At 37.0% G+C, this 26886-nt stretch overlaps 1 protein-coding gene across 1 annotated transcript in view; it reads left to right on the top strand.

The window, feature by feature from the left end:
• The window catches only part of FMN2 (formin 2), a 398910-nt gene that overhangs the window by 203204 nt on the left and 168820 nt on the right, over nt 1-26886 (top strand). The window contains exon 8 of the mRNA XM_015127101.3: nt 3615-3676. Coding sequence (XP_014982587.3) covers nt 3615-3676 — 62 coding nt within the window. The remainder of the gene's footprint in view (nt 1-3614; nt 3677-26886) is intronic.

Here is a 26886-nt window from a genome sequence, read left to right as displayed (position 1 = left end):
ATCATTCAGATAAAGGTTCCATCCCTCAGTAGATACAGTTGGAATGGTTTTTTTGTTTGTTTTTTTGGTTTGTTTTTTGTTTGTTTGTTTGTTTTTGGATACACGAGGAAGCTAAAACACAAATAGAAAAAAGTCAACACAAGCACATGTATGTTTATTGCGGCACTATTCACAATAGCGAAGACTTAGAACCAACCCAAATGTCCATCAGTGACAGACTGGATTAAGAAAATGTGGCACATATACACCAGGGAATACTATGCAGCCATAAAAAAGGATGAGTTCGTGTCCTTTGCAGGGACATGGAAGAAGCTGGAAACCATTATTCTCAGCAAGATTTTCTTGGGCTTGATAACAAGGCTTACTTGAGTAGGAAAGATGTTCTAATAGTTGAATTTATGTGAAAAGTTGACATGCGGAAGTAACATGAAGCAACTACATGTCAGACCCTTTTACTTCTTATTGCCTCTGAGCCCCACGAAAACCCCAAACCAAAACTTGGCTAATATTTTCCATTATTTCCTTGCCCCTGCCCCATAAAGGAACTAAAACTTTAAAAAGTAACTTACTTGAAGTAATGCAGCAGCAAATAAAAGTTTAAATTTCAACTTAGTTTAGTTTGATTCCATGTTCTATGTTTGTTCCACATCAGGAAACTGTATCTTGTGAAAATAATATTCCCTAGCCGGGCATGGTGGTGGTCGCCTGTAGTCCCAGCTACTCGGGAGGCTGAGGCAGGAGAATGGCGGGAACCCGGGAGGTGGAGCTTGTAGTGAGCCGGGATCGCGCCACTGCACTCCAGCCTGGGTGAGAGAGCCAAACTCCATCTTAAAAAAAAAAAAAAAATGATGATGATGATGATGATAATAATAATAATAATAATAATATTCCCTTTGGAGGAACAATCACCTTGATATAATTTCAATACCCAGGTTCTTTCCTCCCAAACAAGCCTGAAATTTTGGACTTGGAACCAAGAAATTTCTGAGAAGTTTTTTCTTTGAATCTTGTTGCCACCTAAATAAATAAATACATAAATAAGTAAATAGGTAAGTACATAAGTAAATAAGCAAAAAAATAAAAATAAAAAATACATCCAGTCATTCTTAGCATGATCTAGAACTCTGATCATGGCATTCTCTGTGCATTACCAGTTGTCTGCAGACTTTCAAGGCTGGGCTATTCAGCACATTCCCACCCAAATAGCTCCAACTTCAAACCATTATTACTCAAGTAACTGTTAACCCTTCTAGTAAACTAGTGTAATCCCTGATGTATAGGAAACACCTTACATTTGTTGAATACATTTGGGAATGCTTATCTTATTTCCTTGATTTTAGAATTTCATCCATTGAAAATGTACCATTGACCAAATCACAGATTTTAAGGAAGGGAGCATTGGAAGGCACTACTAAACATCTACTAACATAGACATTTTGATCTAAGTCCTGATTTCTGAAATGTTAGCATGTACTTTTTAAATTGAGGAGGAAGTATGGCACTTCGATAATTTTAATCTTTCCCAAATTACTTCTTTTACCTTTATTTCCTATCTAGAATTTTGATCACTGCCTCCATTCATCTGTCAGTATGTAATGTTTCTTTCTTTTTGGCTACAGAAGCATGATTAGATTTTGCCCTGAAAAATGCTCATTCCCATTTGAATTGTGTTAACTTCTCTCATGCCAACTAGGGGGAAATTATGTGGCGAAACAGTAACAGTGTTGCTTTCCAGTGAGATTTTCTGTGGATGAGATTTCATGAGTTAGGACCCTTTGAGAACTTGTTTAGGAGCACATAACATGTATTAAGATATTCATTATTAAGAATGTTCTTTTGATTTCATGTATATGACATTGCATGAGATACCTTTCTTAATATTCTTTCAATCTCATGTATATGACATTGCATGAGATAGAAAGATGAGAAACCTCATGATATTCACAAGTAAAGTTTTATGTGGGGAAAACTTGTGGGAATAATAGTATGGTTTAAAATGATGGATAAAGTCAAAGGACAATTGTGTAGTTTATGAGCTTTGAATTGATCATGAACAATTTTATTGTGTTTCTTTGCCTTGTTCTGGGGATGAAATCTGACACCAAGTTGACCCCTCGCATTTCCTTTATAGTTTTCTTATCATGTAGAGAATTACTGGATTATTAGCTAGCTAATGAATTCCAAAATCAGAAACCTTTGGATTCACTGCAAGATTTTCTTGAAGAGCTAGACTCTGCACAAATCGGAAGATAATTCCATACATAAATTTACTGTTTTTACTCGGGTTTTATGCATTTCGTTACATATTATCACAGCAAAATTATTAGATAATCCCTTTTAATTAATTTTTGAAATATGGTCAAAGGTAGTTGGACTTTGCCTTTACTACTTTGAAACATTAAAGTTCATGATGTGTTTGCCTTATATGGTCTAAAGAATAAGATCTGTCAGAGACTCTTAGATATGTATTTCAGATCTGATTTTTTTTTTTGGAAATTGAGATAGTGGATTATTATTAGGATAGAAGTATCATATTCTACTTGGTACAATATTTTTTTGGTGAATCTGGGCTCTGTTCCCAGCTCCAAATCCAAATGCTAAATTACCTAGTTTAGTTTTCTCATCCATCCTATACTTCCATTTCCCACTTGTCTTTTTAAATTCTTTCTTGGGGTTTTGCCAGAGTCAACTAGAAAATGTCTCATGTGAAACTTTGAGAGAAGAGACATTGTAAAATGCCTCTGTTATCGAAATAAATATATCCAGTTTGTGATTATTCACTTGGTGATTTTTGTCCCGGAAATTTTTAACTCCCCAAGAGCTTCACTGGCTACTTGGCACAAATTCTATCAAGGCAAATTCACCTTGTTTCTACCAAATATCCATGTAGAAAATGCAGAATGATTTGTATTAACCTATGCCTAAACCAAATAATAATGCATACCTACTCCAAAATACAGTACAAATTTCCCCAGGCAACAAATGCATAAAGAAAATACTACTGTTTTGTCTATGATCTATCCTGCTTCTTCCTTGTATAACCATGGGTAGTATATATTTTAAGGATGGATTTTTAAGGTACGATCTGTGCTAATATCACTACCAATATAAAAGAGTCATCCTTTGATTATAATATTTTGAGGAATTCTAACAGGAAATGCACCCATCATTTTTACACTAAGTCCATCCGTTTAATGATTAGATTTCACCTTTGTCAAATGTTCTAGATAAGCTGGCAAATTTAAACGTATATTGGTATAAAACTGGGATGTAGCACTCACCAGAGTGATTTGCTTACTTTGCTGGTATGAAGCAGATTTTTCAAATTCATTCAGTTGGGCTCGAAAAACAGACCTCACAGTTTCTCTCTGACCTTTGCCTGGGCCATTTTCATGGGATTTAGTATTTGTGGAGCAAGTGAAAGCTTTAACACTTGACACCTGGCCCAGTGAAATTCCTGCTGCAGGCTTTGCAGTGGGGGCAAGGGGAAACATTGAAGTTAAAGCCCCTACTTCCTCTGGCTGCTGGCCCATGAGCCTGCTGCCTGAGATGGTCAAACATCTTTGCACAGGTGGCTTATGGCAATTTATTTTCTTCTTTTTTTTTTTCCACAGCTGTTGTGAACTTGGATAATTCTGTGGTTGACCTGGAGACCCTTCAAGCTCTCTATGAGAATGTGAGTAATAGAAGGAATTTTATGTGTGAGTATATAATATGTACACAGTACACATCTATGTGCACCTATAGGCTCTTTGCTTTAAGGTCCTCTAAAGACATTTGATCTGAGTGTAGTGAATTTGCCTAAGTAGGCGTTTGTTGCAATACTTTCTAGGAACATATCAAACAAATGTGTGGTTTGAAAAATTGTGAATAAAATCATGTTGCCTATAAGGTAATTCATGATTTTTTAAATTTAAATAATAATCAGTACTGATGTGGGGCCTAATTTGAGCCAAGCATTGTTCTGTGCACTACACACACACACACGCGCACACAGACACACACTCTCACTCACACACACTTAAAATTTTAAAATATTTAATTGAAAAAGATTGAATACATTCCAGGTGTATGTGTTGAATATATTCTTGCTGATTTGATATACACATTGATTACCACAATCAGATTAACACATCCATCACCACCCACGCTTATATATAAGATCTCTACAAGTTACTCATCTTATAACTGAAAGTTTGTACCTTTTGACCAATATCTCCCTATTTTCCCTACCTCCCACCCCTGGGCAACCACCATTATGCTCTCTGTTTCTATGAGTTCAAGTTTTTTAGATTCCTTATTTGTCTGTCTGTGTCTAGCTTATTTCACTTAGCATAATGCCCTCCAGGTTCATCCATGATGTTGCAAATGGCAGGATTGCTTTCTTTTTTATGGCTGAATAATATTCTACTGTGTACATGTACCACATTTTCTTTATCCATTCATCTGTTGATGGACGCTTCGATTGGTTTTATATCTTGTCTCTTATGAGTAGTGCTGCAGTGAACATGAAAGTACAGACATCTCTTCAACATGCTTTTCATTTCCTTTGGATGGATGCTCAGAAGTAGAATTGCTGGATCATATGGTAGTTCTGTCTTTAATATTTTCAGCAACACCTACACTGCTTTCTCTAATGGCTGTACCAATTTACATTCCTACCAACAGTGTTCCAGGGCTCCTTTTTCTCCACATCTTCACCAACACCTGCTATCTCTCTGCTAGTAGCCATGCCAACAGATGTGAAGTCATAGCTCACTGTGGTTTTGGTTTGCATTTCTCTGATGAATGGTGATCAGATGCTGTTATTATCACCCCTGTTTTACATGAGGAAAGTTGGAGTGGTTAGATGACTTACTTAGGGCCACATAGCTAGTGATGTAGTACAGCTGGGATTTAGTTCATTCTGCCTCTGTTTCTCTATACTGCTACGGTTTATTTCACTAAGTGGCAGGACATTTAGCTTTTCTTTTATGTAGTACTTTTTGTTTTTTACAAAGGTGGTAGCAAAAGGGAGTAAGGTATTGGAGGAGAATAACCATAGCACGATACATTTAGTGCCATTGGGAAGTGCGATATGAGATGTCTTTAGCTAGAACATGATATTAAATAATATTGATTCAAGTCGTAATAAAGCAGGTTGTTTTCAGTGCTTTTGATTATATGTAGGATAAAGTCTCAGTATGGTCCCATTTTGGGTCTAATATCTTTGAGTGCTTTTTTTTTTTTTAACTTTATTTCTATTTTTGCCTTTGATCTGCCTGGTATTTAAACCTCTGCTCTTTGGGGCATGGCCTTAGTTGGTCCTTGACTTTTCTGTCTCAAGTCAAATAATTCGTGGCTCTGGGGAGACCCATGTGGTAGGCAGAATGCAGACTCTGTTCCTAGATTACTCCCTTGAGGACTGTGTGTTCAACCTGCTCATCCACTCTTGAGTTTGGTTCTTTTTAAACATATGTTATATGGTGGTCTCACCTGTGAGATTGAGACCGATGTAAGACAAAACATTTCTCATGGTGCATTGTACAGAATCTGTGGGCTGAGTGTAGAATTGGTACCGATTAAGCATGGTGAACATAAGCATTCTGTGAAACTGAGTCATAAACAAAGATTGAGAGGGAAGGTTTGAGTGATTTATTATATAGTTGTCATTATGCAAAGGGAAAACTGGAAAAAGTAAATCATATATTTAGTGTATTTATGTTCCAGTGAAATTGGTATTTAAAATATAACCATTGGGAGGTACAGAGAGTTTTCATTTCTCTTGAGCCTTTCATACTAACCCTCTTCCAACCAGGAGGGCCATATGGAAGAAATGAGGAAATACTAGAGGAAAGTAATTTCTTCAGCAGGTCATAATGATTTAAGATGTTGGTGTGTGTGTATCTATCTATCTTGCACATATATATTACATATATACATTTGGTGTATTCATGGTATGTGTGTGTATCTATATGTATGTATGTGCATCTAGGAATGAATGTCTTATTTAAACTTGATGTATTCATGTGTAGAAATGTATCCAGAAAATTGAAGACAACTATATGAGGGATGTTTATTTTATGCTGATTTGTAATATTTTATTTGGGCTGGGTGCGGTGGCTCATACCTGTAATCCCAGCACTTTGGGAGGCCAAGGCAGGCGGATCACGAGGTCAGGAGTTCGAGACCAGCCTGGCCAACATGGTGACACCCCATCTCTACTAAAAATACAAGCACAAGCTAGATGTGGTGGCCTGGGCGCCTGTAATCCCAGCTACTCGGGAGGCTAAGGCAGGAGAATTGCTTGAATCTGGGAGGCAGAGGTTGCTGTGAGCCGAGATTGCATCACTGCACTCTAGCCTGGTGACAGGGTGAGACTCCATCTCAAAAAAAAAAAAAAAAAAAAAAGAATATTTAGTATGGGAGTATTTAGCCTTTCAAAGTAAAGTAATTTCACAAGATATAAATTTATGACTCAGGAGAAACTACATAGCTACCCAGAATCTTACCTTACTTCATGAAAGTAGAGCAAGTACTGTGTCTTTGTCTGTTTGGGCTGCCATCATGGAATACCATAGCCTAAGTGGCTTATGAAATTTATTTCTCGCAGTTTTGGAGACTGAGAATTCCAACACTGGCAGATTTGGGATCCGGTGAGGGCCCTCTTCCAGGTTCACAGACTGTGACGTTCTTGCTGTAACCTCACATGGTAGAAGGGACAAGGGAGCTGCTTGAGGTCTCTTTTACAAGGGCACTAATCTCATTCACGAGGGCTCTGCTTTCATGACCTAATTGCTTCCAAAAGGCCCTACCTTAATACCATCATCCTGGGCGTAAGGTTTCAACCTGTGGAACTGGGGGTGGGGCGTAAACAGTCAGTGTATAGTATACCAGCTGGCTCTGGTTAAACTTGTGGTTTTTTAAAATTTTTGTTGCTGCTGTTCTTAAACTTTAATGTCATCGTGTCAAGAGAATAATTATTTTGTGAGAGGGTGATTCACAATTATTAGTTTAGGTAGTACCAGGCTAGCCCTCTGCAGTACAGGAACTTGAAGAATCCGTTACGAACAATAACAGGTCATTGTACATACTTTGTATGCCAATAATACATATATGCAAATTCCTGATTAATATCTATTTAAAAATGAGTCCTGGGAAGGCAAAAATAGTTGTTTTATCCACAGCAGTATCTCCAGAACCTAGAATTAAGTAGTATTTGGCACAGTTCTTCCCTAAATGTCCTGTATATCAGGGGTCCCCAACCCCTAGGCCAAGGATCAGTACCATCCTGTGGCCTGTTAGGAACTGGGCCACACAGCAGAAGGTGAGCCACTGGTGAGCAAGGGTTACTGACTGAGCTCCACCTCCTGTTGGATCTGTGGTGGCATTCGCTTCTCATAGGAGCTAGGAGTGCAAATCCTGCTGTGAACTGCACATGCACGGGATCTAGGTTGCATGCTCTTTATGAGAATCTAATGCCTGATGATCTGAGGTGGAACAATTTCATCACCAAACCATCCCCCCAACCCCAGGTCTGTGGAAAAGTTGTTGTCCAGAAAACTGGTCCCTGGTGCCAAAAAGGTTAGGGACCGCTGCGGTCTATGTAAGACATTGTTGAAATCTTATAGTGCTCCTTTCTTCCTTTCCTGGGAACTTCCCACTTTTTGCTTTATATTATCTTTATGTATGCATATGTCTTATCTTCTCACTTAATTACAAATTCCTTATTAGTTGAATTTTTTTTTCTTTTTTTTTTGAGACAGAGTCTCACTCTGTCACCCAAGTTGGAGTGCAGTGGCACGATCTTGGCTCACTGCAACCTCTGCCGCCCAGGTTCAAGTTCTCCTACCCCAGCTTCCAGAGTAGCTGGGATTACAGGCGCCCACCACCACACCTGGCTAATTTTTGTATTTTTAAGAGAGACTGGGTTTCGCCATGTTGGCTCGGCTGGTCTCGAACTCCTGACCTCAGGTGATCCAGCCGCCGCGACCTTACTGAGTGCTGAGATGACAGGGGTGAGCCACCGCACATGACCTGAATTTTTATATTCCATATTGAACATAATGGTTTGTATAAAATATTCATAATAATTACTACTTAATTAAACAATGACCTGAGAATAGCGATGTTTTCCTCTTGGTATTATTTTATAATTGAAAGAAATGAAAATGTTTAATGTTATTATTTACAGTTCAAATGCTCTGCTTTTTTAAAACATCAGTATAAAAGGAAACCTGGCTTTCTTAAAAATAAGGTAGTTTCAGAAATATTTCTGCAGAGACTCAGAAGTGATACATTTACCATGGATAGAGCTAACCATTGCTATCCCAGCAAGAATCTGATCAGGTTATGTGTAATTTTTCCAACAATGGTTTAAATTCAAACAGTGACATTCTATTTTAGGGCAAACTGAGTAGATTTGTTTCCTTCTTGTTGATGTAATTTCAGACATGATTGCCCCAGGAGCCCCTTGAATTGCTAAGGAAGCTCTTTCCATTTCCCATATTACTTTGAATCTTTTGAGTGTCCGCTGGACTGAAAAGAAACTTGAGCTTCCTTTTCTCAGTTTATGCTACATAATGCATACCGTGATGAACCCAAGATGGACCTAAGATTACAGAACTAGTTGTAGTTTATTTTTTGGTGCACAAAGCAGAACAAGTTTTTCCATGTTTTCAGTTGCTAACAGACTGCATGTTTATGCATGACTAATGGGAATAAGGCAGCGTGCTGTATGAGGGCACATCTGTGGCGTACCTTGGCTGGAGGCCTGCCTACTTCCTGCAGACTCTCCCCATACTTTATAGCGATGTAATAGCTCAATTAAAACAGGCCACGATTTCATTTCCACATGACGTGAGTATGTGTTTACATGTTCTGTCCCTCCTCTATCACCCCAAATCACACAAGGGTATACCAGAAGTTGTAGTTTCAACTGCATGAAACCAATATGGTTGCTATTACTAAGGGGACGGGGATTCAGACTACCTCTTTTCATTCATACTGTATCAGGTAAGGGAAGTCTAGGAACCAAGTGTAACTATAATAGAAGTTTTATATGCTTTCTGTGCTATTTCATCCCATTCAATGACTGTTGAATGAATGAGCCATTTGAAATGGGAGCTCAGGACGGTAGAATGTGTTCTCCTGGATTCCCAACTCACAAATATAGGAACATTAAGCCATCTGATTTGTGTTTACCATTGTTTCCTCATTTGTCACTACCATTTTCTCTTTATCTAAAAAATTCTGTGACAATCTCTGTACCCTCCTCTGATGTTCCAGTCAAAGAGCTCTTCTCACTTTGTACTAGTTTCTTTCTCCCATCCCTCCTTTCTTATAGCATGCTCAGATGCCCATCAAACTGAAATGAAAACAAAAGAAAGAGACATATATAACTTACCTCCTTTTACTCATTATTTCTTTCATTGAAAAATATTTCCAGAAAGCTAACTCTCATGCAGTTTGCTAAGATCAGTGCTAGGTAGTATATTAGGCACATGCATATTTGGAATTTTTTTTCTCTTGGATGTTGCTTTTTATCAGTATGAAATATTCTTCTTCACTTTGGTAATACTCTTTGTCTTGAAGTTTGTTTTAACTGATATTTAAATAGCTATTCTATTCTTTTGATACTTACTGTTTGCATGTTTTTTTTTTCTAGTTCTATCTGTGTGCTTTCAACTTTCCTGTGTCTTTGTGTTTGAATTGCATCTCTCATAGACAGCATGCTTTTGGGTCTGTGTTTTTTATTCATTGTAATAATCTTTACTTTCTTGGAGCATTTAGATTGTCAACATTTATTGTAATTATTGTTATAGTTGGATTTAGGTCTGTCATTTTTTGTCCCTCTAATTCTTCTTTTCTACCTTATTATTTACATGGGATTTTTTGCTTTGTTTTTAATTTTATTTCTATTGCTTTTTTTTAGCTGCATCTCTTTGTGTTATGTATTTTCAGTTGTTCTAAGAATCACAATGTATATTCCTAACCTTTTATACTCTACTTAGATGGAATTTTCATGTAAAATATAGAAACCTTCACTCCATATATGGCTTTTTGCTGCCTCTCCTGCTCCATTTAATGATTTTGTTGTGATGTGAGTAGCATCTGTATGTGATTATATTTTAAATAATTAAACATTTAAATATAGATTTTTTTTACATTTAGCTACATTTCCCCCATTTCTGAGGCTCTTCCTTTGTTAAGACCAAGTTTCCCTCCAGTATCATTTTATATCCTTTTTCTTCAGCCTAAGGAAGTATCTGTAATATATTTTGAAAACACATCTTTTCAGTGATGAATTTTCTTAATTTTCTTTCATCTTAGAATTTTTTTTATCTCACCTTCATTTTTTTGAAGAACATTTAAAAATTGGATATAGAAGTCTGGATTGACAGTTTTTTTCTTTCAGCATAATAAAGATATCCCAATTACCTCTGATCTACCTTGTCTCTGATAATAGGTCTGCCATCATTGTTACTTTGTATTAATATATAAATTGTCATTTTTCCCCCTCTACTGCCTTTAGGGTTTTCTTTCTATTGGGTTTTAATCAGTTTTATTATAATATAAGTAGGCATGGCTTTCTTGTATTCTGATTGAGTTTGATGGACTCACTGATTATAATTATGATTTTTCACCACATTTGAGAGTTTTTCCATCTTTCGTCCTTCAACCTGAAAATATTCTTTTGTACTCTATTCTCCCGGTTTCTCTCCTCTCTGGTTTACTAATGACATACATGTTACATCTTGAGTACTTTTTCTCAAGTCTCTGAGATTTTGTTCAATAGATTTTCCATCATTTTTTTCTTTCTGTTTGTCATATTGTGTACTTTCACTGATTCTTTCTTTTGCCGTCTTTATTCTTTTATTCAACCTCTCAAATGAAAACATTTTATTTCTAATGTCATAATTTTCACTTCTAGAATTTTCATTAATAGTTCTTTTTTGAGATTCTTTATCTTTGTTAACACTGATAATTTTTATTACAAATTGAATAATTATGTTCAGTTTTTTAAAAAGGCACCTACACACATTTAAAAGATAAACCAGAAGCTAGAAAAAGAGAGTTCCAATACCTGGGCCCTCAGAAAAACAGGACCCAGACTATGGAAAAATTCTTACACTTATCAAGAGACAAGTCCAAAGAAAAATGAACAAAAGATATAACAAGGCAACTCAAAAAAAGTAAACTTGTATGCCCAATAATTACAAGAAAAAGTGTGTATTCTCAATAGTAAGCAAGAAAATGGAAATAAGACATCGGTAAGACACTTTTTCATCTCTAATGAAAAAGTTTGACAGCATCAAATGTTGATAAGCATTTGAAAAAATAGTAACGATTATATACTATATTAATACAATTTGGTATAATCTCAATGGAAAGCAATTTGCAATGTCTAATATAATTAGTCCAGAAATTCCACCCTTAGTCATACATTCTAGGGAAACTCTTTCAAAACCAGTTTTCCAACCATCAGACACATTAATGGGTCCAACACGTGGGTCTAGTCAGATTTGCCTGATATCTAAGTGTAACTATTAGACAAATCAACCTAGGCCAAAAGAATTATGAATATTAGTAATTAGAGTTTCAAGCTACTAAAGTTTAATTTGTTTCACATAAAAATGTTAGCTGACACTTTTCCCATACATTTTTATGGTCTATATGGATATAAATATAATGAGAATAAAAATAGGGTTATATTACCATTATACAACAATGATATAGAAAGACAGTTTCTATATAGAGCAAGATATTTGTTTTTGTTATTCTATGGCTAAAAAAAAAAAATCAGAAAATTAAGTAAAAAGAAGCATACTTCCCTTCCCATTCCTGGAAAGTAACTGAGCTTTTTGTACCCTGAGGCTGCGCTCTCCTGCCTCAGATGATCTTTGGGGACCTTGGTTTTTCTTGATCACAAAGAGAATTTGCTTTGTCTTCGTCAAGTGAGAGAGGCTGATTCTAAGAGTTAAAGTGGCTGATGTGCTCAGGTCTTTATTTCTTCATACAACTTTGAGTTATGGTCTAATGTCCTATCATTTCATCCTGCAGGACTCTCTTGAGCATTTCTTGCTGTGCAGATCTAGTGATAATAAATTTTTCCAGCTTTACTATATCTGGAATGTTATAATTTTTCCCTCATAGTCAAAGGATAGTTTTACTGAATATAGAATTATTGATTGGCATTTTATTTTGTTTCAGCACTTTGAATATATCAGACCACTGCCTTCTGGCCTCCCAAATTTGTGACAAGAAATCTGCAGAGATTCTTATTGAGCATTTCTTGTGTGTGACCAGTTGCTTCTTTCTTGCTGATGTCAGTATTCTCTCTTTGACTTTGTCTTTCAAAAGTTTGATTGTAATGTGTCTTGATGTAGGTCTCTTTGGATTAACATCATTTTGAGTTCATTAAGCTTCTTGGATGTTAACGTTCACATCTTTCATCAAATTGGACAAGCTTTCAGCCATTATTTTTAAAAAATATCCTCTCTGTTCCTTTCTCTCTTTTTCTTCTTGGACTTCCATAATGCATATTTGGTCTGCTTGATGGTGTTTCACGGCTTCCTGAGGCTCTCTTCACTTTTCTTCCATTTTTCTTTTTCTGTTCTCTAGACTTGATACTTTCTGATCCATCTTCAAGTTCATGGATTCATTCTTTTGCCTCCTTACATCTGTCTTTAAATTATTTTAGTGCATTTTTTAATGTTATTGTATTTTTCAGTTCTTTTCAGTTATTGTATTTTTCAGCTTCTTTTTGATTTCTTTTCAGGTTTTCTCTCTCTTTATTAATACTGCCATTTTGTCTGTACATTGTTTTCTTGGCTTTCTTTCTTTAGTTCTTTGAGCATATTTAAAACAAAATTTACAAATCCTTCGTCTTGACTCTGCCATCAGGTCTTTTTCAGGGATAATTTGTATTGATTTATCTTTATCCTTTGAATGGTGCAAACTTTTGTTTCTTTGTATGTCTTGTGATTTTCTTTCTTTTTTATTTTGAAAAGTGGACGTTTGAATTTAACAATGTAATTCTGGAAATCACATTCTCCCTCTTCTCAAGGGTTTGCTGAGTTTTTTTTTTATTGTTTTTATTTATTGTTTTTTGATTTTTGTAGTTTATCTTTGTGCCAAGGATAAGCCTGAAGTGTAAACTTAAGGTTTTCTCAGGGCATTTTTCAGCCTGCACCTTTCCCTGGGCACACGTGGTCACTTTCTAATTTTCCCGATCTATGCAGTTGCTTTTAAATGTCCTTATCTTTAATGTCTGGCTCCCAAAAGGTGGGAAAGATTAAAAGGAATCATGGAAAAAAGAGGGCTCTGGCCGTTTAATCCCCCAGCTCTCACTTCAACCAGATAAGGATGGGCAACTACAGTGCGGGGACAGAGGCTCAACAATGGCCTCCTGCTTCTTTGTTTGCACCTGTGTGATCAGAAGCAGTAATCAGGGATCAGAGCACAGATCCTTTATATTTGGAAGGTGAGGGGATTGGGAGGTTGGCTCACTTTGGCTCCTGCAGGCTGCGTGCAGGTTGCTCCAGAAGCACACGCACAGCTGCCTGCCACAGGGCTGGGAGTGGGGGATAGGTAGCTGCTAATCTGCTAAGAGCTGACATTGACCAAAATTAACTGTAATGTAAGCTCCATGCCTTTCTTTGGAAGTTGTAAGCCCAACAGTAGACCCCAAAGTTTCCAACAGATTCTGCTAGTACAATTGTCTAGATGGGGAAATAGATCCCTGATACTTTCTACTCTGCTATCTTCCCAGAATCCTTTCTGGGATTTCTGATTTTTCCTTCATTCTTAATGTATTTTTGTTCATATCATGGAGCATAGTTATAATAGCAGCTTTTCTAAAGACATTGTCTGACAATATGAACACGTGGGTCATCTTGAGGTTGGCCTCTGTTGATTGTATTTTCCTTTGAGATTTAGTCAGATTTTCCTCATTTTGGCACATTGGATAATTTTGTATCTTTGGCAACATAGTCTGTGTAACTGTATTTAATCATTTCTTTTCATTTAACATTTAAATGAGCTTATTTCTCTCTCTAATACAAGATACACAATCTAGGTTTTGTTGAGAAAGAAACTCATTCATTTTTGAAAGCATGCATTTCCCAGTATTGTGTTTTTCAAACTGGGTTCAGTGAAACACTATTGTTTTTGTAGTCTATTGTAAAAAACATGTTGCATAATCAAACAGGTGAAAAATAAGTTAATCAAATAAGTTAAAGTTAAAAATAAAACGGCAGAGCCATAGTGTATGTCTAATAAAGTGGTAGTTTCCAAGTGGAGGACATTTTAAACTATATTCAATTAAATTAGTAATCTAGTGAAAACAATAGTATTACATGGTTTGGAAAATGCTACTACAGTGCAGTCAAAATAAATCCAGACTTGCAGAAACTTAGCTATTGTATAATGCCAAGGAATGTGTCTATTGTATATTTTTAATTTAACATAGTTACTGTTTTACTTATTACCAAATAATTGCATGCATATCCCTTTTATGTATTTCTTCCACTTATACTTCTTCGTATAAGAATTATTACATGAAAAGATCATCTTAATAGTGTAGCATAATTATTTTAATAGGATAGAAACCATTATAAGGTCAGCATAATTGTTTTAAAGTCATTAGTTATACAATTAGTTATACAGTTTTCTAGAATAGATAGGCTTGTAAGGTTTTTTGTTTTTTGTGTTTTTTTGTTTTTCGTTTTTTTGTTTTGTTTTTTGAGATGAAATCTCGCTCTGTAACCCAGGCTGGAGTGCAGTGACACAGTCTCGGCTCACTGCAACCTCCACCTCTTGGGTTCAAGTGATTCTCCTGACTCAACCTCCTGAGTAGCTGGGATTACAGGCACGTACCATCATGCCCAGCTAATTTTTGTATTTTTAGTAGAGATGGTGTTTCACTATGTTGGCCAGGCTGGTCTCGGACTCCTGACCTCATGATCCACCCTCATCAGCTTCCCAAAGTGCTGGAATTACAGGCGTGAGCCACCGCACGTGACTGCTTATAGTTTTTTTCTTTTTTTTTTAAATCCATTTTAATTTTAGATTCAAGGGATACATGACAGGTTTGTTACAAGGGCATATTGAGTGGGGCTGAGGTTTGGGCTTCTGTTAATCCCGTAACCCAGAAGCTGAACATAGTATCCAACAGGAAGTTTTTCAGCCCTTGTTCCTCTCCTTCCCTCCTTTTGGAGTCCCCAGTTTCTACCCATCTTTATGTGAACCCAAGATTTAGCTCCTACTTGTAAGTGAGAACAGGTGATATTAGATTTTCTGTTTCTGCATATGGAATAACACTCTCTAGCTGCATCCATGTTTCTGCAAAGGACATGACTTCATTCTTTTTATGGTGTTGTGGCATTCCATGGGGTATTTGTACCACATTTTCTTTATCCAGTCCACTGTTGATGGACATCTAGGTTTATTCCATGTCTTTGCTATTGCAAATAGTGCTGTGATGAACATATGAGTGCCTGTGTCTTTTTGGTAGAATGATTTCTTTTCCTTTGAATATATACCCACTAATGGCATTGCTGGATTGAATGGCATTTCTATTTTTAGTTCATTGGGAAATCTCCAAACTGCTCTCCACAGTGGCTGGACTAGTTTGCATTGCCACCAACAGTGTATAAGCATTTCCTTGTCTTCACAACCTCTGTGACACCTGTTATTTTTTGACATTTTAGTAATAGCCATTCTCACTGGTAGGAGATGGCATCTCACTGTGGTTTTGATTTGTATCTCTCTGTTGTTTAGTCATGCTGAGCACTTTTTCTTATGTTTGTTTGCTGCTTGTTATCTTTTGAGAAATGTCTATTCTTGTCCTTTGCCACTTTTTAATGAGGTTGTTTCCTTTTTTTCTTGTTGATTCATTTAAATCCCTTATAGATTCTGGATATTAGTCCTTTGTCAGATGCATAGTTTGCAGATATTTTCTCCCATTCTGTAGGTTATCTGTTTATTCTTGTTGAGAGTTTCTTCTGTTGTGCAGAAGCTCCTTGGTTTAATTGTCTCATTTCTCTATTTTTGGTTTTGTTGCATTTGTTTTTAGGGTTTCATCATAAATTGTTTGCCTAGACCCATGTCTAAAAGAGTATTTCCTAGCTTTTCTTCCAGAGTTTTTATAGTTTGAGGTCTTACTTTTAAGTTTTTAATCCAACTTGAGTTAATTTTTATATATGGTGAGAGTTAGTGGTCCAGTTTCATTCTTCTGCATATGGTTAGCCAGTTTTCACAACACCATTGATTGAATAGGGAGTCCTTTCTCCATTGTTTATTTCTGCTGACTTTGTCAAAGATGAGTTGGTTGTAGGTGTGCAGCTTTATTTCAAGGGTCTCTATTCTGATCCATTTGTCTGCGTGTCTATTTTTGTACCATGCTGTTTTGGTAACTGTAGCCTTCTAGTATAGTTAGAAGCCCAGTAATATGATGCCTCTGGCTTTGTTCTTTTTACTTAGGATTGTCTTGGCTATTTGGGCTTTTTTTTTTGTTTCATGTGAATTTTAGCAATTTTTACTAATTCTGTGAAAAATTATGTTGGTAATTTGGTAGGAATACCATTGAATCAGTAGATTGCTTTGGGCATTATGGACATTTTAATGATATTCTTCCAACCCATGAGCATGCAATGCTTTTCAATTTGTGTCATCTATGATTTCTTTCAGCAGTGTTTTGTAGTTCTCCTCATAGAGATCTTTCACCTTCTTGGTATTCCTAGGTATTTTATTTATTTGTTTATTTATTTATTGTGGCTATTAGGTACATGTTTAGTTTTTTAAATATTCTGTGTTAAAGGGAAAAAAATCAATGTGAGGGAAAGGATGTTGCCCAGGATGGTGGGCACAATTTTAAATATGGTTGTTATTTGAAAGATGACATTTGAACTAGGAATTGCGGGATATGAGGAAGAGAAGCCATGTGTAAATCTAAGAGACCATGTCATGCCTGAAGTGTGAGCAAGAAAATCTAAGAGACCATATCATGCCTGAAGTGTGAGTAAGTCTGATATATTCAGGGAACAGCTGGAAGCCCACACAGCTGAAATGGTGCAAGGGAGGGGAACATTGTAGAAGTTACTTAGAGATAAATTGGTGGGGACTACCCCCTCTAGGGACTTGTAGAACTTTGTAAGACTTTAACTTTTTCTCTGAGTAAAATGGGAAGTTAGCACAGAGTTTTGGCTAGAGGATTCATGTTTTAAAGCTTGTCCAACTTGCCTTATTTTGTTGTTGTCGTTCTGTTTTGTTTGTTTGTTTGTTTCAGGCTGAAACCATGGTTTTTAGTTTCGTGTGTAGGGATAAGTAGAAAAGAGGGATGAGGAAGGGGCTTTACTGAACCAACCAGAAACAGAAACTAAGAACCCATGACTGTATTCTCTCCCTTGGACACCCCTGTAAGAAGCTCTGACAACTAGGAATAGACTATGAGAAGCAAGGTGGAGTGTCAGAGACCTTTCAGAGTTAAGAGATGATAGTGGCTTGGACCTCAGTGTACACAGTGTAGCTGCTGAGAAGTGGTCAGACTCTGGAACTATTTTGAAGAATATGCCAGTAGAATTTGCCAGTGGGCTGGGTATGGACTGTGAGAGAAAACAAGAAATTGAGAGTGGTCCCATAATTTTTGGCCTAAACAATAGGAAGGGATTGCCATTAGCTGATAAGTGGATGCGGCTTGGTAGAAGATGGGGAAATGAGAATTCTGTGGTTATGTTAGGTTTGAGTGGTCTGCTCCTTCATAATGGATATGCAGACACAGGAGTCTAGCAGTCTCAAGGCAGAAAGTGGAGAGTACGGCTGTGAGTGTTAGAAAGTCTAACAGTGTGGGTTCAATTGGTACATAAACCACAGACTAATAGACTAATATAAGCAGAAGCGTTTAATATAATGAATGATTAACCTATGATGGAGGAGTACAGGAATGTAGTGATAGCTTTAACAGCGCCCTAGGGATGAGTAAGCATACCCAAGTTCGGATAAGCTTGGAAGGGGGTCCCCTTTCTAAGGCTGGGATGCAGATCTCATTGGAGGAGGTGTGGTCACAGCCCACTGGTTTGCCTGGGCCATAGCTGGTCACGTCTCTGGGCAAGCAGGAAACACCCTTCTGGGGGCAGGTGAGCTCCAGCTAGTGGGCAGACATGCAGGAGTTAGGATGCTACAGTGAACGTGAAGCCCAGAGTGTACGGTATCCATGTAGGGAGGGCCCTGGAGACAAACCTCAGGGCACAAGCGAGCCTTGGCTGGTGCAGGTGCACAGTGCATGGTGTCTGCGTTGGGGGCAAACTGGTCACTGAATCTCGGTCAGGACTGCAAGGTTGCCAAAGCGTGCTGCACTCTGGGTGTGCTGCTGGGGTGTGGCAGAGCACCCCCACATGTCATTATACACCCACCCAATCATGCTGCAGAAAAGGCAAACTGCATACCAGAGACAGGAAGAGGAACCCGCTTCCTCCAGCAGTGCCCCTCCATCGCCTCCTACTGGCAAAGCATAACATCGTATTCGCTATTAACAGGGAGCTGCTGAGCCCAGTCCGTTATGTCGGATTCAGTTCTAGAAGGTAAACTGAGGGATGAGAGGCAGTAACTGGCACAGATGGTAGGGAGGGTTGAGGTTTTAGGAGGTATTGTCTCTTCTGGCATGACAGTCACATGTGTTGGTGACTTCATATGGTAGGTGTCATGCTCATATGAAAGTGTCTCTAGAAACAAAAAGTGATATGCACGTGCTTAGACTTGGCTTGAGTCCTCTTTGGAAATCTTTCCAACTTTATCATGTTGGTATAAGGGTAATTATTAATTTCAGGTCTGACACAGTGTTTGAAAGATAGCTGAATAGTCTTAATTTTGCCTTAATAGTTTAATAATAACATTTGTGGCTACATGTGAATTTTATCTAGAAAAAATAAACATATTTAAACTCAATTTTTAAATTAAATATATGAGTAATAATCTTATTTGGCATTCCATTTCTTATCCTTGAAGAAAAAAATATTGCTAACCTAAATCCTTTCCCATAAATACAACACACTTTCTTTTTGCCAGATGCTTAAATGTCATTGGTCTGTTTTAAAGTAGTTCTATTTGATCTCTGTGAAACAGATGGAAGTATTTGTTATACAAACCTTATTTAGAATGTAATCTTTTTTTCTCTCCTGATTGCATATGTTTGGCAGTGAGCTTTCTCTTCTAGATGTGAATGAATCTTGGGCAGCCTCCAAATCTAAACACACCCTAATTTCAAAAACCACAATCCTGAGGACTCAATTCCTGTTTACTGAGGAATTAAAACCTAGTGAAACCACATAGTTACTAAATGCAGTACAACCTAGTGAGTTTTTAAAAACAAAAGTCATTATAGTTTATTTAGGGTTATTGACTATCATTAAGTTCAGAGAGTAACTGTCTTTTCCTAAGCAGTATATAATATTTACAGTTGGTTAAATATATCTATTGCTTCTGAATCTTGAAATATACTCCTTATATGGCAAAGTGAGCCTGTGAGGTGGATGGGAAGCAGTAGACTGCGCTGTGGGGAATGCGGGAGCAGAAGAGGAAAATTACTCATTTTTTTAAGTGTGTTAAATGACTAACTTCAATTCAAAAATGTGTCTGTTAAAATATTCATATATAACTATCAGTTGAATTGTGTTTTTCTGAAAATCAATTTTTTTCTTTCTTTTATATTTAAGAAACAAATAAAAAGTCTTAAGTATTAAAACCAAACCAAACCCTGGACATGAATACTATTAGAAGTTCAACTGAAGAAAAAAAATGAAAAAAAAGATAGGAAGGGAAAAATTTCAACGCCCCTTTGGAATGAAACAGTTCTAATCCAATTAGAAGGAAGAAAAAAAAAAAAAGCAGGTAAAGTAGAAAGAATTAGAGATCTACATTTACACTTCTCAGGATTGGATTTCACAGGCATACTTTATAGTTTTAGCAATCTTTGCTTAAAGATTACTAGGGTAGTAGTTGATATACCATAAACTTTAATCTGGAAGAAGGGTATCATGCATGCCACATGATACAGCATCCTCAAAAGTGTATACCGTATTACATTAGTGAAAATGAATTGGATTAACTATTCTGTGTTCCCATAACTTCCTAGAGGAATTTAATTGATTCATGTTTTAGGCAACATTTAATCATCAGTTTCTTCAAACGAACATGAGAGGAGTATTGACTTTCCCCACATAGCCATTTTAAAACCATACTCTCATATTTCATTGTTTTATTGAGTTGGTTCATGCAATCCCTGCAAGTATGCTCATTTTCAGACATAAACGTGCTTAAGGTGGATTTCAGAATTAAAAAAAAAAGAAAAGCTTTGGTTCTTGAATCACTTACAGATTGACTCTATAAACTTAATAAAAGCCAGAAATTCTGTTTCTTTCTTGTTAATCTAAGGTGTGACACTGCCTGTCAAAACATAAAATTATTGACTGATTTTTTGATAGTTATGCTTCTTTTGGATAAACCAACTATATTGCATAAATTCCTGGAAAATGAAAATTAAAAGATTAACACAATAGCGTTGGAAATATGTGGAAATAAATGACCGGGGATTGTTCTTATATGTTGTTCTTGTTCTTTTATTTTATTTTATTTTATTTTATTAAGAGACAGGGTCTCACTCTTTTGGCCAGGCTGGAGTGCAATGGTATGATCACAGCTCACTACAGCCTTGAACTCCTGAACTCAAGTGATCCTCTGGCCTTACCCTCTCGAATAGCTGAAACTACAGGCATGCACCACCATGCTGGCTTTCTCTTATTTTAATATGATATTTTTATTAGTTGACATCCAAAAAACTGACACTGGAGAGCAGAGAGCAGTTTCACGTTCACATTGTGGAATTTATGGCCATTTTCTTTTTGTAGGCAGGTAGGTTCTCTGAGCACTTCTCCTTCACATTTGTTTTTCATTTTGCATGGTCTGTCCACTTTGCCGTCTTGTAGCCCTCTGCTCTCCAGCCACCTACCCTCTCTTAGTTTCTAAAAACCATGCAGATCCTACTACTAGAACAGCAGTGACAAAAGGTGTTCATTCAGGCAGGCGATTTCCACTTGCCATCTCCTTCTAGTAAAAGTCTCCTGAATCTTCAGTTCTCATTCTTTTCTTCCTTAGAAATTCTTTGTATCAAATCCTTCCATTTCAGACTCATACAGCAACATGCACCTTATCTTTAGAATACTTGTAAACCTAGACAATATACACATATTCACTTTTCTTTACTCCCATTCTCTCCAATCTGATGAAAGTTCTATTATTTTTCCTTGGTATTGTATCTCCTTGGCACATAGTAAGCACTACAAAAAACAGTTACCAGATGAATGCACATAATTGTTTATGGCAGTTAGAACACTACCCTTGACAAGTTCTCTTAAATAGAATTTCTTTTAAAAAGCCGGGGCTTTGATCATGATTTTAATGATGACATTGTTTCTTGGAAGAAAGAGTAATTCTGTGATCAGATGTTCCACAAAGTAAATTTGATTATCAGTGTTTACTTTTACATTTGAAATAAAGACTATTGCCTCCTTGGTCATTGTAACAGAAAGCAGAGTAACAATGTATTATAGAATCGGTTATCCCAAGTAAAATGCACTTGGTGAACTGATCAGATTGATGCCCTACACGCTTGACCTCCACACTTATCAATTGGCACATCAAGATTAGTGTCTTCCTTATATGTCAATGCAAAAGACTTAAGAGATTATTTTTAGAACTCCCCAGCACTTCTTCCTGTTCCTGACCTTTTCCTTCTCCTCACCCACCCGTGCATCTTGTTCGGAAGTACAAGACTCAATACAGAAATTAATCCCTTGGAATTTGCTATGTCACTTCCTATTGCAACATGTGCTTTGTAGGTGACCAGTTGCCACTTACCCTTTCTTTTGGGTGGTCTTTACAAGGTGAGCTGTCTACAAAAAGATGAGTCATCTTTTTGGATGGGTGTAGTTAGAGCAGGCCATTAGTTCTCCATTCCACCCATCTGATGTCTCCTTTTTCTCCCATCCAAGTGGGAGCACTGATGCTTCCTTTTCCTAACAAATATGCATAACGCCTTTTTCACTATTCTGAAAAGAAATGGATGGATAATAAATCTGTATACATAACTTAAGTCATCTAATGTCTGACCATATAAAGTGGTGCAGTCATGTATAATATTATATGATGTGTTTAATTATGTAAATGCTTATGTATGATTGAACCAGAAGATATAAGAAAGTAGATATCTGTTCGGGTATTTATAATCATCTTGAATACAATATCTAGCAATGGTTTTATCACCGCTAATAAGATTTTCCAAAATAGTTAACAGTTAGTAAATTTGAAGTATAGTATTTCTTAGGTACTGCAGCATGGCTTTATTCCTGGACAGCTCTGTGTACCTTAAAATATGAAATAAGATATTTAATTAATACTAAAATAATGTATATAAAATAGTATACATTGCCCAGGCACGGTGGCTCACACCTGTAATCCCAGCACTTTGGGAGGCCGAGGCGGGCGGATCACTTGAGGTCAGGAGTTTGAGACCAGCCTGGCCAACATGGTGAAACCCTATCTCTACTAAAAATACAAATACAAAAATTAGCTGGGCATGGCGATGTGTGCCTGTAGTCCCAGCTACTCAGAAGACTGAGGTGGGAGAATTGATTGAACCCAGGAGGCGGAGGTTGCAGTGAGTCGAGATTGAGCCACTGCCCACTTCAGCCTGGGTAACAGAGCAAGACTCCATCTCAAAAAAAAAAAAAAAAAACAAAAACAAAACAAAAAAACAATAGTGTGTATTAACATCCTGAAAAAATTTAATGTGTACTTTTTTGGTCAAATTATGCTTTTGTACATAAAAAGCTACTAAGGAAGACGCTGGGCATCTATTACTCTCCTCTGCAAGGAGAAAGTAATTTTGTTGGGCAGCTACGATATGCATACAATTTTAATTATCATATAAGAATTCCACTGCTAGCATTCTATGAATAGTAGTTTAACAGAAAACACATCACAAGGCATTTTAATTACCAATCTTAAAAAAGGGGGAGTAGATCATAAAGACTGTGGTGTTTTGGGAGGGGAAATATGGCGTCCATCTGTAGTGAGCAGTGCAAATATTGCTTGAATGGAAAGGAGAGAAAGGGAGGGTTGCTGTATTATATCTGTGCCAGATTCACATTTCCCTCCAAAATGCTAGGTTCAACTACTGACCTATTTTAAATCACAGGCCTGTCTTCAATATGTACTGACCTGAAATGAAAAAAATAGTCCAGGTTTCTACTTTTTAAAAAGAGAGAGGGAAGAGGAAAAGCTAAAGGATCACTGTTATTGTTGTCCTCAAATTCTTTATAAAAATAGCTGGAGAATAAATCCTTAATAAATATAAAAATTTTGGAATACTTTCATGTTCGTTTCATCCTAGCTTTGATCCTTGCTGCTATTTTTCCTCATGTTTTCAGTTCTAAATGTCACCCTGTTTGATAATGGAAACACTTGTTCGCTTCTCCTTTTATTGCGACCTTTTTTGGTTTCTCAGGAGATCTTTGCTCAGGAGAACACGAATTGCACATCCTTGTGTGTGGTGTTGAATTGTTTGTAAGTTCCCAGTCTGCCTCTACCAGCCATTGTTTTTACATAAATTCTATTCTTCTGTGATCTGCCTCATTTGTCTCTTTGAGAACATTAACAAACCTTTTAGCTTAGTGGAATACAAAAGTGTTTCCTGCGCATTCACTCTTTAATAACTATTCAGCTCTTCTGGGAGGACAGTTTCTTCTGACACACACAGAGTAAACATTTTCCAGTAATTTTCCTTGATGGCAGGCAAGCATTAGGGAAATGGTGCAGTTGGCTAGCAACCCCAGTAAATTTTGCCAACCTGATGCCATAAATGTTCAGTAGGCTGTCTTCAGATTCCTTTATTCTGCTGATGTTACAGAAATGGACTTAAGACTAAGCATATTGTAGTTTATGTACAGGACTTTCAGGTTTGGCCTGTGTGGACATATAAGGTAGAGGTTTTTGAATGGTAGCAAATATAATTGTTCTCATGCCTGCTAACAACCTTGGTTATGACTAAAGCTGGGTCCTAACTTAAAATTATGCGTGAATGGTAAAAACATTTGATGGTTTTGATGTATTATGCTTGATAGGGTCATCACCCTTCCCTTCTTACTTCCCATGATTGCAACAACTGCAATTTAACTGGGTAATAAATTTATTAAGGGAATAAATAGTCAACTCTCTTAATAAGGACGTAGAACTCCTATCATGTTTTTTTTCACTGAACTTATTTAGGAACTTGAGTGATTCCAGATGGTATTACATGAGCATTTGGCTCTGAATTTCTTGTTTTCTCACGTTTGCCAACATACAAGTGTTCAAGACTTTCAGGTCCCCGAGGAGCTGTTCAGCCATTGGATATACAACTTTAGGTTGCTATGGTATATTTGATTATTCTTTTGAAAGTTCTCCTCAGCCCTTGGTATTTGAAAATATTAAAATTATTTAACGTAACCTGGAGAAGAAAGATCTGTGGAACTGTAGTGCGTGAGTCGGTGGACCATAAAAAGTACATCTCTCGAAAAGCTAGTTTTTGAGATGAGACGAGATCAATGAGTAGTATATAGACCACCCATAAACTCTTGAACATGGACTGTGTAAAAATGTATTTAAGTGGCCCTTTAATAACGCAAAAGTATTTTCCCTTAAATGTGCTGGGAAGCCCCTAGTCCAACACACAAAAGGCCATTTCATGCATAACATATATGTAGATTTTTTACATACTCAAATAAAATGGGAGAACCTAACCATCGGATCTTTTTTCCCTTCCAATAAATATTTAGAGTCACCCTTCTGTGTGCCAGGCACAGTTCTAGGTGTTGGTATTATACAAATGAATATTATATTCACCTCTTTGAAGAGCTTTGGATGTAATGTGGGTGACAAACATGAAACCAAGTAATTAAAGCCTAATGTTCTTAAGTGCTAGAGAGAGTTTTTTGGGAAGAGTGGGACAGTTGCTGAAAAGGCAACAAGGACTTGATCTTGGGGGAGGTAGAAGGATGTTCATAAAGAGGCAGTATCTGGGATTGTTCTTAAGTGTTGGTCAATAATATGCTACAGAGAAGAGATAAAGTCCCAGCAGATGGAGCAGTATGATCCAAGGTATGTATGTAAAAATCTATACTGTGTTTTAGGTGAGGAATTTTGTGTTGCTGAAAAGTAGTGCATAGGGATTTGGGAGTTGGAGGAGGAGGGGCAGGGATTGAGACTGGCAGGGTTGGATGTGGACAGATTGCTCTGGGATAGCAATAACAGTGAGAGGGAGAAGTCTGTTTCTAAGATGTTTTTCAGGGGAAGACTCAACAGGAAATGTTGCTAATGGGATGTGGGAGAGAGGAGACCATACACAGGCTTGTATGGGTGTTTGGATCACCATAGCTGGGATTGGATGTTGAAAATGATGAACAGATTTGGGGACAAAACGGAACGGATGATCAATGGGTCATTTTGTTTTTTTTTTTCTTTCAAGTTTTTATTTTAGACTTATTATAGATTCGGAGGACTTTGTAAAAATAGTATACTGTGTCCCACATACCCAGTTTGCCCCAGTGATAGCATCTAATAAAACTATAGTATGACATCAAAACCTGGAAATTTACATTGGTATGATCTGTGGACCTTTTTTAGATTTCACCAATTTTGCATGCACTCCTAGTGGATATGGGCATGCATGTGCACATGTATGTGTGTATAGTTCTATGCACTTGTGTCACATGTGGATTCATATAACTATCAGCACAATCAAAATGTAGAACAGGATGAGCGGGTGGCTCATGCCTGTAATCCCAGTACTTTGGGAGGCTGAGGCGGGCAGATCACAAGGTCAAGAGATTGAGACTATCCTGGCCAACATGGTGAAACCCCGTTTCTACTAAAAATGTAAAAATTAGCTGGGTGTGGTGGCGCACACCTGTAGTCCTAGCTGCTCAGGAGGCTGAAGCAGGAGAATTTCTTGAACCCAGGAGGTGGAGGTCGTGGTGAGCCGATATCATGCCACTGCACTCCAGCCTGGTGACAGAGACAGACTCCAGCTAAAAAAAAAAAAAAGAAAAAAAAAGAAAAAGAAAAGAAAGATGTAGAATGATTCCACCACCCAAAACCACCACCCAAAGAATCCCTTGTGCTACCCCCTTATAATTACACTATCCCTTTCTCCATGCCTAGCCCCTGGCAGTTAATAATCTCTTTCCATCCCTATAATTTTGTCATTTTGAGAATGTGATATAAATGGAATCATATGGTATATAACCTTTTAAGATTAGCTTTTTTCCACTCAGCATAATTTCCATGAGATCCACTCAAGTGTTGAGTGCATCAATAGTTCATTTCATTTTCTTGTTGAGTAGTATTTCATGGTATGAACATACTGTTGTTTAATCTTTCACCTACTGAAAGGTATTTGGAGTGTTTGAGTTTTGGGGTATTACACACAAAACTGTTATGAATATGTATGTACATAATTTTTTGCATGTCGACTTAAGTTTTCTTTTTTTTGTGATAAATGCCCAGGACTGCAATTGTTGTGTTACAAGTTGTGTATATTTAATGCTTTAAGAAACTGACAAACTGTTTTCCAGAATGGCAGTACCATTTTCCATTCTCAGCAGCAATATATGAGAGATCCAATTTTGCTGCATCCTTGGTATGGTTACTAATTTTTATTCTAGCTGTTACAATAGATTTGTAGTGATAGTCCATCATGATTTTAATTTGCATTTCCCTAATGGTGAATGACGTTGAACATCATTTCATGTGCTAACTTGTCATCCATGTATTCTCTTTGGCGATATGTCTGTTTATGTCTTTTTCCCATTTTCT

Source organism: Macaca mulatta, chromosome 1 (assembly GCF_049350105.2).
Source record: "Macaca mulatta isolate MMU2019108-1 chromosome 1, T2T-MMU8v2.0, whole genome shotgun sequence".
Taxonomy (NCBI): domain Eukaryota; kingdom Metazoa; phylum Chordata; class Mammalia; order Primates; family Cercopithecidae; genus Macaca; species Macaca mulatta.
Note: the sequence above shows the minus strand (reverse complement) of the source record. Positions and strands in the feature narration are given on the sequence as shown.